Genomic DNA, 14,388 nt, shown 5'->3' on the forward strand with positions numbered 1-14,388 from the left:
CACCAAATATTTCATAAAATATAATCCAAATATCTCTGCGCGGACACAGCCTGGCTGTAGTACACTGATAGGATCCAGCCACCTCAGACAAGGCTGTGCCGTTTCCATGGTTCCGCTCATACGATCTGCAGTCGATTAATGACCCTGCGCACAGCTACGGAAGTACAAGCTAACACGTGGAAACAGTACAATGGGAATTTCGCTTTAGATTTTTGGGGATACGTAGTGATTTTTCCACAGTTTGTATTCATTGTAGAAACGGAAGACAAGTTTACTGTCTGGTCATTTTTCTTCGACTATATTAGTATGGCCGAGAGTACAGAAGAAGATGATTCTGCGTACATCATCAAAGACGGGGACTATGTTGTGTTAAAACGAGGGGACATTTACAAAGCTGTTCAAATTCAAATAAAAAAGTAAGTAGGGAGACTCTTTCAAATCAATCTAATATTTGTTCTCCGGCATATATATATAGATACATATAGATGTATTATTATGACATGAAAGTCGGATCTGTGTCGGAACTGTACATCCATAGCAAGCTGTCAAGTCCATACAAGGACCATAACAATGTTGTAAGAATCAGCCTCTCTTCCTACCTTTTTATTCTATGTTCTGAAATGTCCGGCGTATTGTTCACTGCAACACGTACCTCTCCGTTTCACAGGAAGGTGATGTTTGAGAAACAATGGCTTTTCTTAGAAAAAGCAGTTGGACAGCTGTATAGTACTGCGTTTGAAGTAGTGTCCGGAGGTCATCTAGAACCTCAGAAGGCGAAGACCACAGAGAGTTCCACAGGTAAGCTTCAAGCCTGATCACTGTAATGGTGCAGTACTGATGTGGGACGTCTAGTGTGAAGATATGATGTGTAGACCCATGCGTTATACAGGGCTCGATATGGGTCAATAATGCATTATAATTCCATTTAGTCAGCAAGATAGTCAGATGTCTGTGTCCATAGGTTCTCTCATACAGTTTTATTGTTTGAACTCTACTTATACAAAAATAGAACAATGTTAATGTTCTTTGGGATTTAAATGTTTATATTTTTAAATTAATGCATTATTGGAAATCATCTTACACACACGTCTATTAAACACATCCCTCTTTCAGTGGAAATTAACTGTCCATACTCCCATTCAGCTGTCGATTCATCATATTAAAACATCCAGTTGTTATTTAGGAAGTGTTTTGTCTACTAAGCTTATACATCGTGCTTACCTACTATATCTCTATGCTACCAGATGCTCAAGAGGCGGGCTCAGACAACAGGAACATAGTGGACGACGGGAAGTCTCAGAAACTCACCAGGGACGACATTGAGACACTCAAAGAGCAAGGACTCAAGGGACAGGTACAGCCGGAAAACATACACACCGGGGTAATAAATGAAACAAGTATTCTGGTGGTGGTGGGGGGGGGGGAGCCTCTATTGATGGTGCACGCTCCACTCTGCAGGAAATCATCCAGCAGCTCATCGACAACAGCTCCACCTTCCGAGACAAGACTGAGTTTTCGCAGCAGAAGTACATCAAGAAGAAAAAGAAAAAGTATGTTGTTTTGTGCAATTCCTCTACAGTTTCTATGTCTGTGACTCAGTATCACATTTACATTCTCAAAGGGCTTCAAAGGCCGCTGTTATAGGACAGTCAGCCACCTAACCCTGAAGCCTTCTAAAGGGCAAGGGAAAAACTCTCCCACAACCCAGAGGGAAGGAACCTTGACTAGGATCACAGAAGAGGGATCCAGCAGGGGTTTACGAGGGATCTATCCTAGGCAGGGGCTTACGAGTGTGCATGCCTAACAGTCGGATCAAACCAAGTGGAAACGCAGGTTGAAGTTATTTGAAAGTACCATTGTGTTGCTATATTGCACCGTGTGGTTCTGTCTCGCAGGTATGAAAGCACCATCACGGTCCTCAGACCCTCCTGTCGCATACTGGCCATGATGTACCACGGCCGAGAACCGGGGAAGATCTGGTAATCACGCTCTTGTCTTACGCAGCGCAATAAGAGGTTAAACAGGATGCAGCCTTTGCCTTTTTATGACTCCGCCATACTAAAAGAGGAATGCGTCGTTTACCCTTGGGTTTATGCAAGGGTTTTAGTTTTTGGTCCTTTATGTGTTAACAGCCATCTGAGGTACGATACACTGGCTCAGATGCTGACTCTGGGAAACATCCACGCGGGCGGAAAAGTCCTGGTGTTCGAGACGTGCGCCGGCCTCGTCCTGGGAGCGGTGATGGAGAGGATGGGGGGTACAGAGACATCTTCCCTTTGCTATAATGTGGCGTACCTTAAGGCATTGTTTAGTAGGGTTTGGTTGGGATAACTGTGTTGAATCTGCCATACAGCAGTAAATCGCCTCTAGCATGTATGACTGGTTGCGTAAGGATCCTCAGAAAAACAACTTTTGCTGATATTCATTTTTCATCATGATCTTCCAATAATGTTGCTTATTGTCACCTTTTGTACAACGCTGTCTCTTCAAAGCTGTCCATCGCTTTTTAAAATAAAAAATAAATGACCATCTTTCTCTGATGCTGCTCACCCAGGCTACGGTAAAGTGGTCCAGATGTACCCAGGGGACGGGCCGGTGCAGGCGGGCCTGGAGAGCTTCGGCTTCCCCCCTCACTTCCACGACACGCTGCACACCTTTCCCATCGGCCACGTCAATGCTCTGCTGGCGGGCACGCTGGACACCGGCCCGCCCAAGGAACTCGCGGCTGGTAAGGGGATCTTTTGTTTTCTTTTATTTTACTTTTGATTACACTTTCATTAATCCTCCCCACCTCTATTTGGAAAGACTTTTTTTTTTTTAATAACATTTTTACGTAGTCGGTAAGAAATGTTGAAGGAAAGATGAGCCGCTCCCTTGTACGTATTGCTGCGTCACAACCCCTCCCCTGCCGCTACTGCGTCCCGCCACCGGGAGGTCTAAAGCACGGCCCTGGGTGGGATTCAGAGGAAGTACTGAACCAGACACGTGTCCCAAAAGAGGGCCCCAATACATACGCTGAAGGGGTTGCTTGGGCAACGCCATCAGAGGCTGAATGAGCTCAAAGAGCATCTTTCCCGGGTTGCCTCGACTCCGTCCCCACCATCGTCATGACGGGCCTGCGTGGGCCTGTGTGTGTTTCTGTGTTCCTAGTAGTCCTGTGTTAATGTGTCTCTTTGATGTCAGTATCCTCAGACGCAAGCGTCCCCAGCAAGGAAGGAGAGGAAGCTGGACGGACAAACGCAGACACTGGGGGTGACGGAAGCGGAGAAGGAGAAGGCAAAACAGAGGAAGTTAAGATGGAGATCACTCCAGCCGAGGTGGAGCAGAATGAGAGGGAGAAGTTGAAGGCCATCAGAGTAGGTTCTTCACTTCTCCTACATCCTCTTCCCAAGCCCATTCAGAATGGGACTTCAACTAGTGGTTTGACTGGGGAAGGGCTGAGTCCAAATATTTTTATATTCGGTGGGATATGCTACCCCAACTGGGGGGGACTTAAATTCATATACACCCCTGGATCAAATAAATAAACCATAAAGATGAATGGTGATTCAACATGGCGGTAGCGGATAATATAATCATAATAATCGTTGGTGGCACACATACTCCAGCTCTTGAGCCTGACGAAGAGGGGAACCCGCCTTCATTTCTCTTATTTATCTGCTGTTCTTTTCAACAGCTTCAGGAGAGGCAGGACAGGATGGAGGTGAAGAGGAAGAAGCTGGCAGTGGCTGCGGCCCTGCTGGAAGGGAAGAACGCCGATGGGTGCGTACGGTCCTGGAAGGTCCCTCTCTATGCATTGAACCACCGTTTTGGTTCCTCGTCTGTTGTACCCAGCTGGTTGACATAAAACACAGTAGAGGGCTCTTCTCCCAACCCCCCTCCGAGGATCCACCTCTGCAGACGTGATTCCTATTCTTCTATGTTCCATTTATTCCTGTATTTATTACCCCTTCAGTCCCTGGCCCTCGCTGCCGTGGTGTTTTGGTTCTGAACGGGCCCGTGCAGTGGACCGTGGTGATTAAAATCGATCCACTGTGAAAGGAGCAGTTCGGACGCGCAAATAATAGTGTAATTGTATTTAGAAAATCGCGGCGTTCTCTTAATCTTACTGTCACTCGGTACCCCCTCGCTTGGTTTCCCCACAAAGACGGCCGTAGTGATTACTCTGCAGCTTTTTCTCCATAAGCGTGTAGAAAATGAAACGGCCTCCCGGCAGTTTTTTTTTCTTTTCCTGTGATGGATGGGCTGAAGGGTTGTGAGGCTGTCTCAGTAATACCAGAATTGATCTGCTTTTGCTTGTTAATATGCTGTGTCGCGGGCCATCGCCCCCAACCGCATCGCGCCTATATCAATCATTGTGTTTCCAAACGCCACACACTCCCCCTGACGCCCACCTCGTGAGCTCCCCTTTCTGCACTTCCACTAAGCCTCACGGTACAAACGGTGCCTCGGATAAGAACCAACGTCGGCAAAACGCTTTGGACGATAAGCAACACTGGCGGTTGGCGCCTCACTTTTCTTCCGAGCCGCGGGTTAATCGTCCGTTTCATCCTCCCCTCTCTTGCGCTAGGTTAATCATCGCCAGCCGGTTCCACCCCTCTCCGGTTCTGCTGGGCCTGATCAAGTTCCTGGCTCCCTCCAGACCCTTTGTGGTGTACTCCCAATACAAAGAGGTGAGGGGCGACGCAGCACCGCCAGGGCTTCCCTCATCGTCATGAATGAGAGCACTTGGCTTAAAGGTGACATGTGATACCACCACGTGTGAGTGTGATGAGCCATTACAAGGCGTTTTGAAGATCTGCCTCTTACACATCTAGGTCGACACGCCCACTTGTGATGTCAGAAGAGGCAGGTTTTCAAAACGGCTTGTAACGGCTAATCACACTCGCACCTGGTGGCATAAAATGTTACCTTTTTAAAAGTCTTGGATGGGATCTACTCGTTAACGGCTGGTTGTCGGTTGTTGTCCCCCTGACGTGTGCCCCTCGGGAGATTCCAAGTGGAATCCTGCCCTTGATAACGCCTGTGGTTACCTGTGGCCTCTGTGCCCGTTCCTGATTCACGGTTCGCCACGAATTCAGGGTACTTCATTTGCCCTCTTGTGTGAAAGGCTTCTTTCTTCATCTCTTTCAGCCCCTCATCGAGTGCTACACAAAACTCAAGGAGAACAGCAACAAGGAGCACTGTGCCGTGATCAACCTCCAACTCACCGACTCCTGGCTCAGGCATTACCAGGTAACCCCACAAGTTCACTTTACGGACCGATATGCAAGATCGACAATTTCAAGCTAGCCGAATTTTACATTTTGGTTTAAAATTGAAAAAAGAAAAACAAAGGGGGTCACCGGGTAGATCACGTACCATTAAGGCTCCGTCCTTAACTCAGCGACCAGGGTTCGATTCCTGCCCGTGCTCCTTTGCTGCATGTCTTCCCCTCGGTCTTCCCTACCTTCTGGTCTATCTCACTCGACAATAAAAAGGAATAGTCCTCACGCCTCCCTCTTCCTAATCTCTCCAAAACCTTAACCCCGATCAAGAAGCATGTTTTGAGATTGAATATGAGATTTCTCCTAAGTTGTTAACCTAGATACCTGTAACCTTTATAGTTACCTTCTACATGACCGAATTTGTTTTAGAGCTCTTTTAAAAAAAAAAGATGATGCATGTTAAAACTTTTAAGTTTGGCTGGGTTGGAAGGTTAGCGTGACATCTTGCCTTGTTGACTCCCTTAGGTGCTTCCCAACCGAACGCATCCCGTGCTACAGATGAGCGGGGGTGGCGGGTACCTCCTCTCGGGCACCACGGTCGACATGCAATACGCCAAAGCCGCGACGAGTAGCCAGCAGGCCGTCGAGCAACCGCCGGCCAAGAAGCTAAAGCTAACCGGTAGTGAAGGCTAACGGGTCGGGGGCGTGTGGCTAACATCCGTGACGGAGCTACGCCGGAGGGCAGGTTGGTCTCCTTTGGCAACACCGACTTATTTTTCATTCTGCGAGACTGAGTTAATTTATCTGGAATAGGGGGTGTTATGTGTCCCATTTGCATTCATCATCATCAACTTTTTGCCTTTTTTGTTTTGTGTGTTTTCAGGTCAACAGCGCGCCGCTGGGAAATATTCAGCCTATCCGAACTCTCACTGTGTTATGTTAAGGAAACGTTCTCTGTGCTGCTAAGAAGAACGGACAGGCCGGAGTCTCATCCCTTTAAGACGAGCCGTTGTATTTTTTTTTATCCCATAATACTCTCCAGCTCTGAGGCTCTTGCTGAGAGAATGTTTTTTTGGTTGTTTCTATTTTATTTACTTTGCACTGTGGATGACATCTACTTGCTGCATGTAATTAAATAGTTATTTAAAACGATTCCCGCTCTGTAATTATCTGACTGGTAAATATAACAATTGCAAAGAATTAATTTGGTCCCAGATTAATTTTATTGCACACACAACAAAACATTATGAACATCGTTTAATCTACAAAGATATCGAAGTCATTCCCATGCTAAATAGGTTGGTTACATCATCGACTATACGAATACAATGATGGGCAAACTGTTCAAATCTTTTTTGGCACGGCTAATATTGATAATTTATTCCTATATAACGCCTTAAGCACAGAAATAGGGTAGCCATAGGATTCACTGATGGTCACTGCCAGGCCTGGCTCACTGTGTATTTCCATGCAGCTTGGCAGCCATCATCTTCAGTTCTGTCAACGCTGCCAAATTGTCATTCCCCATTTCCTAAAGACGAGGAGAAGGAAAAAGTAATTAAGAAAATTAATATGGACAGCAATGCTGTCTTGTAGAACCACCCTAAGAGTCGTGAAAGTTTCCCGCCGCAAAACAATATCAACACACATCCAAAATGTCAAAGTATGCTGTTCTTCAAAAGCCTCCACTTGCATTCTAAACACGTGGTTATAGTTGCTGACACCTCAACCTTGTTCCACTCGATAAATGTTGGCGTTAATGCCATTCAATACGATCAGCGATCACAATCAAAATATCAGCTTGCATGTTTCACTGTTTAAAAGCCCCCCCACACACACACACACACACACACACACACACACACACACACACACACACACACAATGCAATGCCCTGTCTTTGGAACTAATGAAAAGTTTCATGAAGGGTGTTTGTCTGGAGCAGTTCTTGGAGGGTCCATTTAATCACGCTGCAAAAGATGACAAGCAGAAAATAAAATGCTTTACATCTTCCTCCTGAATACTCTGTTGTTTATTTGTCTCGGTTTGTGTGTGCTATAATCTAAACACGTGCCATCCAACTGTAGCATGCTGGAGTTGGAGAATAATCCTTATCACTATCCATAACATTCATCCACCCTTGCCTCCTAGCACACATGCTTCAAGATGAACAGTTCCTGATGTGCATTCGCATGGGTGGTCACGGTTACAGTTGTTCTGAAGGCTAGATTAGAGTCGTCCTCACACTGTCTCATTCTAATCTCCAATCTCGCCCAGAGATTTCATCTCTCAAAATGTACATAATAACGTCTGCGGGTATCAGTGGAATAATTTCACAGAGGGACCACGCTCAGGGCTTAGCTGGTTAAATAAACACCAAGCCCTTGTTTAATCCACTTGACTGCTCTGCATGAGGCACTCCTTGCAGCCTTCTGCCGTCTTGCTTAAACAGGACACCTGCAGATATCCACTGCTGAACTTTCTAGAAGGTTTCTCATGTTTTTAGCAGTGTAAATATTGTGACGACCCTGGTGAGTCTTTGACTCCACCCTTGCTTTGACTCCACCCTGGCTGTTTGGTTTGCCTGTTCTCTCTCTCTCTCTTAATAGGTGATGCAGTTCAGGTGTGCCTGTGTTGGCAGCAGGTTAAAAGCCTGCTTTCACAACAGTCAAGTGGCTCCTTCCTCCCGGCGTGTTGGTTTTCGTTGTCCTTTGTTTTGTTACACACAGACTGACTTTTGCATGACACTTTGGGTTACTTTACATTGAACTGATTTACACCACACTTCTTTATCTTTATTCTAGTTAATTATATACTAAATTATCTTCTTACTATAATAAACTCTTTTATTATTGTAAAACGGCGTGGTCTCCCCCATTTCATGTTGCATGCTAGAGCCAGCATGTGACATATGGGGGCTCGTCCGGGATCAATTTTCCAAAATTTGGTAAGGTAACTTAATTGAAAGTATGCTTTGTTTTGACTTGGCTGTATAGTTGAATTGGCTTTTGGATTGTACTGACGGGAATAACTTGCCTGTGCAGTCAAATTATCGGAAGATGGGGAGACACACGCCAAGTTTGTAGTTGGTAAATGATAATTTAGTGTTTTGGTGTTCATTGAGATTTCGTTGTTAATTTGGTTTGATAGTGGTTTGCTTTGGTTGATTTGCCGAGGAGGAGGAGTGCCATTTGGGAGGCTACCTGCGGTTGCTGACGTTTGCGTTGCAGGTAGGCAAATTGGGTGCAGGTGTAGTGGTAATTGTGGGGGGGTGGTAGGTTAGATTCTACCGGAGCACACGTGAACCCTCGCTAGGAATAGAGCGCTTACCGCTGTTTGTTGTTTTGTTTTTTTATTTTTGTGTTTGTTATTTTTGGTGTGTCGAACGCGCTGGGGTTGCTTGCAACTCAATTGCATGAGGGCACACTGAAGACCAGCTAGGAAAGAGTTAGGGCCGTGGTCTGAAGTTAGATGCGGGGCTGCTCTAGTCTACATTTGAAAATTTAGTGGCATTAGCATAGTTGTGATCCGTGACTGCTCTGTTGTGTTGTCGGCGAAGCTTTGCGAAATTGCTTCATGTAGTGAATTGTGCCTCTCTCTTGCTCTCCAACTTTCACTCTTTCTTTGTGTCTCTTTCTCACTGATTTCTGGTCAGCCTGAGGGCATGGTCATCCACCAGTGAATGCGTGTTTTGTATTGTTTACCTCCTGGGGCATTGGTGGTTCCTGATGCGTGCTACTTCTGTCTTTATCAACTGATTGGTCGGCCACCTGCTTCATCTTCTGGCTCAGCACCTTCACCATGTCCTCCATCTGTGCACAGAACAAAACAGGGATCTAGATTAGGTTTCTGGACTTGATCATTCAGATGAAACCAAGGTTGTTAAAAGACTGTTTGTTGTTGACAAACACATTAAGGCATGACATGGTTTTTCAGTTTAGAATTAATGAACAGGGCGGTGATTATTTGTCATTGCTAATGTTAATTGCTAATTACACAAGCATGTGAGTATATAGATTAATTTAAGGAATTTTAATTGGACCCAATTCAAAAGTTCAACGCTATGAAGAGGAGGCCATAATCTTCGGAATAGAGGAAGGGAATTGCATAATTATCTTTTGAGGCAGATAACGTACGTTGTGTGAGGTTGAACTTGAGTTGTCCGACCAGGATGGATTGTTGTAGCCTCTGTAAATCCCAGGGTTTGTCTTCTCCGTCAGATACCTGTGAAAGAGCACATCACACTTTGTAGTGGCTTGATAACCTAAGACTTGAACACTTATTAGGATCCTTTCAGGGATCTTACTAACAGCTAGGAATACCCAGCAATATCGTATTATAGCTATTATATAATTTTATTCGAAATAATTTGTGAGGTATCAACATTTTTTCAAGTATGATAACTGTATTATGGTGCTGTGCTTTATTTGAATCTCCCCAAAAATTCCAGCATTTAGGGATTGCTAATGGCAGTTAATTGTAAAAGCTGTTTAATTAAAGAGGCCGTTACTACATCTGAAAAATGCTGATAAGAGTGCTAAGGAAATATCTGGATATTTTAAGGATTGTTAAAATATCTGTTATGTTTTACTACCTCAGAGCTTCAACCCGATCTCTCTCACGAGCTGAATCCTCTTCCTCAGGCTTCTTCTCCTCTCCGTTGTTCTCTGATTCACTCCTCTGTTCATCCTCCTCTTCAACTAAGTCCCCACCACGTTTCTGCAGTCGTCTTTTATGGTGGTATCGATGCGATGGTTTCCATATACGCTTTTCTCTTGCTTCCTCATCTGTTTCATGTCTTTTATTAATATCCCAAGACTTTTGGCTTCGATCTTCATCAGCAATCTCTTTTGCGTCCTCAGAAAGTTCCTCATCACGTTTCCCTCTTCTTTGGTGATACCTCCCGGGTTTCCATTTCCTCTTCTCAATTCCATCGCCTAAATCCCACGACTCTTGACTGCGGTCTTCATCAGGAATTTCTCTTGCATCCTCAGAAAGTTCCTCATCACGTTTTTGCCGTCTTTGGTGGAATCTGCCAGGTCTCCATTTCCTTTTCTCCCTTACGTTGTCTAAATCCCAGGACTCTTGGCTTCTATCCTCATCGGGAATTTCTCTCGCATCCTCGGAAAGTTCCTCATCACGTTTCCCTCTTCTTTGGTGATACCTCCCGGGTTTCCATTTCCTCTTCTCAATTCCATCGCCTAAATCCCAGGACTCCTGACTGCGTTCTTCATCGGGAATTTCCATTGCGTCCTCAGAAAGTTCCTCATCACGTTTGCGATTTCTTAAGTAGTATCTACCATGAGGTCTCGATTTCCTTTTCTCTCTTACATTGTCTAAATCCCAGGACTGCGGTCCCAGGCTGCGGTCTTCATCTTGTTGATCCCTTATGTCCTCTGAAAGTTCCTCGTCACGTTTTTGTTGTCTTGGGTGGATCCTAATGGGTCTCCAGCTCCTCTTGTCTCTGTCCTCAAAATCCCAGGACTCTTGGCTGCGATCTTCATCGGGAATTTCTCTCGCATCCTCGGAAAGTTCCTCATCACGTTTCCCTCTTCTTTGGTGAAACCTCCCATTTTTCCATTTCCTCTTCTCAATTCCGTTGTCTAAATCCCAGGACTCTTGGCTTCTATCCTCATCTGGAATTTCTCTTGCATCCTCGGAAAGTTCCTCATCGCGTTTCCCTCTTCTTTGGTGAAACCTCCCGTTTTTCCATTTCCTCTTCTCAATTCCGTTGTCTAAATCCCAGGACTCTTGGCTGCGATCTTCATCGGGAATTTCTCCCGCATCCTCGGAAAGTTCCTCATCACGTTTCCCTCTTCTTTGGTGAAACCTCCCGTTTTTCCATTTCCTCTTCTCAATTCCGTTGTCTAAATCCCAGGACTCTTGGCTGCGATCTTCATCGGGAATTTCTCTCGCATCCTCGGAAAGTTCCTCATCACGTTTCCCTCTTCTTTGGTGAAACCTCCCGTTTTTCCATTTCCTCTTCTCAATTCCGTTGTCTAAATCCCAGGACTCTTGGCTGCGATCTTCATCGGGAATTTCTATCGCATCCTCGGAAAGTTCCTCATCACGTTTCCCTCTTCTTTGGTGAAACCTCCCGTTTTTCCATTTCCTCTTCTCAATTCCGTTGTCTAAATCCCAGGACTCTTGGCTGCGATCTTCATCGGGAATTTCTCTCGCATCCTCGGAAAGTTCCTCATCACGTTTCCCTCTTCTTTGGTGAAACCTCCCGTTTTTCCATTTCCTCTTCTCAATTCCGTTGTCTAAATCCCAGGACTCTTGGCTGCGATCTTCATCGGGAATTTCTCTCGCATCCTCGGAAAGTTCCTCATCACGTTTCCCTCTTCTTTGGTGAAACCTCCCGTTTTTCCATTTCCTCTTCTCAATTCCGTTGTCTAAATCCCAGGACTCTTGGCTGCGATCTTCATCGGGAATTTCTATCGCATCCTCGGAAAGTTCCTCATCACGTTTCCCTCTTCTTTGGTGAAACCTCCCGTTTTTCCATTTCCTCTTCTCAATTCCGTTGTCTAAATCCCAGGACTCTTGGCTGCGATCTTCATCGGGAATTTCTCTCGCATCCTCGGAAAGTTCCTCATCTCGTTTCCCTCTTCTTTGGTGAAACCTCCCGTTTTTCCATTTCCTCTTCTCAATTCCGTTGTCTAAATCCCAGGACTCTTGGCTGCGATCTTCATCGGGAATTTCTCTCGCATCCTCGGAAAGTTCCTCATCACGTTTCCCTCTTCTTTGGTGAAACCTCCCGTTTTTCCATTTCCTCTTCTCAATTCCATCGCCTAAATCCCACGACTCTTGGCTTCTATCCTCATCGGGAATTTCTCTCGCATCCTCGGAAAGTTCCTCATCACGTTTCCCTCTTCTTTGGTGATACCTCCCGGGTTTCCATTTCCTCTTCTCAATTCCATCGCCTAAATCCCAGGACTCCTGACTGCGTTCTTCATCGGGAATTTCCATTGCGTCCTCAGAAAGTTCCTCATCACGTTTGCGATTTCTTAAGTAGTATCTACCATGAGGTCTCGATTTCCTTTTCTCTCTTACATTGTCTAAATCCCAGGACTGCGGTCCCAGGCTGCGGTCTTCATCTTGTTGATCCCTTATGTCCTCTGAAAGTTCCTCGTCACGTTTTTGTTGTCTTGGGTGGATCCTAATGGGTCTCCAGCTCCTCTTGTCTCTGTCCTCAAAATCCCAGGACTCTTGGCTGCGATCTTCATCGGGAATTTCTCTCGCATCCTCGGAAAGTTCCTCATCACGTTTCCCTCTTCTTTGGTGAAACCTCCCATTTTTCCATTTCCTCTTCTCAATTCCGTTGTCTAAATCCCAGGACTCTTGACTGCGGTCTTCATCTTGCTCGTCCTTTACGTCCTCAGAAAGATCCTCATCACGTTTGCGATTTCTTAAGTAGTACCTACCATGAGGTCTCCATTTCCTTTTCTCCCTTACGTTGTCTAAATCCCAGGACTCTTGGCTCCTATCCTCATCAGGAATCTCTTTTGCGTCCTCAGAAAGTTCCTCATCACGTTTCCCTCTTCTTTGGTGATACCTCCCGGGTTTCCATTTCCTCTTCTCAATTCCATCGCCTAAATCCCACGACTCTTGGCTGCGGTCTTCATCAGGAATTTCTCTTGCATCCTCAGAAAGTTCCTCATCACGTTTGTGCCGTCTTTGGTGGAATCTGCCAGGTCTCCATTTCCTTTTCTCCCTTACGTTGTCTAAATCCCAGGACTCTTGGCTTCTATCCTCATCGGGAATTTCTCTCGCATCCTCGGAAAGTTCCTCATCACGTTTCCCTCTTCTTTGGTGATACCTCCCGGGTTTCCATTTCCTCTTCTCAATTCCATTGCCTAAATCCCAGGACTCTTGACTGCGTTCATAGTCTTCCTCTTCTTCGGGGGTTTCCTCCCCACGCTTGCGGTACCTCCTCTTGTGGTGATAGCGGTGTGTTGGTTTCCATCGCTTGTCTCTTTCCTCTTCGTCCTCCCCCTCATCTGTCTCTCCTTCCTTGTGTCCTTTAGCCAACATGTCGAAGAGATCCCGCATTTCCTGGCGAGGCTGGTTCCCCGGGGTCTCTCTTTTTTCCTCCACAGACTTTAAGAATGCCTCGATGTCTTTCACGTTTTCTTGTTTGGTTTCAGGGGCCTCTGGTTGTGCTGCTGGGGACAGCTCGTCTTGGGGTACAGCTCCTTCCCCCGTGTGGCTGTTTGTTGGTTCTTGTCGAACCCCTGGAACTGACAAAGAATGGTTCTTATTATTCATCTGTATGTGATTTCTTCATTTCTGAATGCGCCACATTACTGTTATTGTTTTAAAATGATATTTATGCATATAATGATCATAAAATATTGTCATTGTTTTCCAATTCACTTAATAATAATCATGAGGACATGATAGTATCAATAATTTCATATGATATAATCTTATTATATATATATATATAATATATATATAATATAAATATTCTCCATATATTCTCCGAGGGAGGGAAAACCAACAAACCAACATGCTGTTTGTGACTCTTTGTGGCTACAGTTTTCAGGTGATTTAGAAACATAGTCTTTATTACAAACCTGTTTGGAGAATATATTTACAATCCGGGTCGATAGGATGAGAGACGGTCTTTGAGAGAGCTATGGACAGGACTTGGACCAAACATCTCTTTACCTGCAGTAAACAAACAAATGGTAACTCGGGGGAAATCAACATTCTCGGTCATGTAGATGAACATTGAATGGAAAAGTACCATGTCTTCATTGGGTGCCTCTCTTTCAAGTGGAAGCGCTTGATTTCCTAAAAAAATGATGGAAGAAAAACCAAAAACTGTCTTTTTAGGTTATAAACGAAAACGATACAGGCAACAACAAAAAAGATCGTTTTTATAGAATAAAATGAAGCAGTCCTGCATGAAATCGTACACTCTCCAAAACAAATAAAAAGTTGCCGTAAAGGCGATAATGGGGGGCGGGTTCAGGGCAAACGATGTAAGAGAAATACTGCGCAATGCAGCCCGCGCCACGCGTCCAAGATCCCTCTCCATGGTTCTGATGCGCTTCATCTCCAACCTTTACGCACCGCGCCACAGACAAGAAAACAAACCATCCAATGCTTATTTTCTCAACTTACCTGAGACGATGGAGGCGACAGCGACCATGACCAGGAGAAAACGATCCAT

The 14,388-nt window shown here is 45.2% G+C and overlaps 2 protein-coding genes across 2 annotated transcripts; one reads left to right on the forward strand and one right to left on the reverse strand.

The window, feature by feature from the left end:
* Window positions 1-68: 68 nt before the first annotated feature.
* trmt6 (tRNA methyltransferase 6 non-catalytic subunit) lies at window positions 69-7,207 on the forward strand. The gene is made up of 13 exons (XM_056581373.1): window positions 69-416; window positions 668-798; window positions 1,245-1,354; window positions 1,459-1,550; window positions 1,896-1,979; window positions 2,133-2,257; window positions 2,555-2,728; window positions 3,184-3,356; window positions 3,677-3,762; window positions 4,571-4,673; window positions 5,134-5,235; window positions 5,733-5,952; window positions 6,091-7,207. Exons 1-12 carry the CDS (start codon window positions 139-141, stop codon window positions 5,898-5,900), a joined length of 1,626 nt encoding a protein of 541 aa, XP_056437348.1. The 5' UTR covers window positions 69-138; the 3' UTR covers window positions 5,901-5,952; window positions 6,091-7,207.
* Window positions 6,534-14,388, reverse strand: LOC130374912 (trichohyalin-like). Its single transcript, XM_056581893.1, has 9 exons — window positions 14,340-14,388; window positions 13,282-13,447; window positions 13,004-13,101; window positions 12,450-12,931; window positions 10,678-12,182; window positions 9,802-10,407; window positions 9,344-9,431; window positions 8,912-9,019; window positions 6,534-6,738 (listed from the first exon to the last, which is right to left on the reverse strand). The coding sequence occupies exons 1-9, from the start codon at window positions 14,386-14,388 to the stop codon at window positions 6,661-6,663; spliced, it is 3,180 nt and encodes a 1,059-aa protein (XP_056437868.1). The 3' UTR covers window positions 6,534-6,660.

The sequence above is a fragment of the Gadus chalcogrammus genome, chromosome 21 (genome assembly GCF_026213295.1).
Source record: "Gadus chalcogrammus isolate NIFS_2021 chromosome 21, NIFS_Gcha_1.0, whole genome shotgun sequence".
Taxonomy (NCBI): Eukaryota; Metazoa; Chordata; class Actinopteri; order Gadiformes; family Gadidae; genus Gadus; species Gadus chalcogrammus.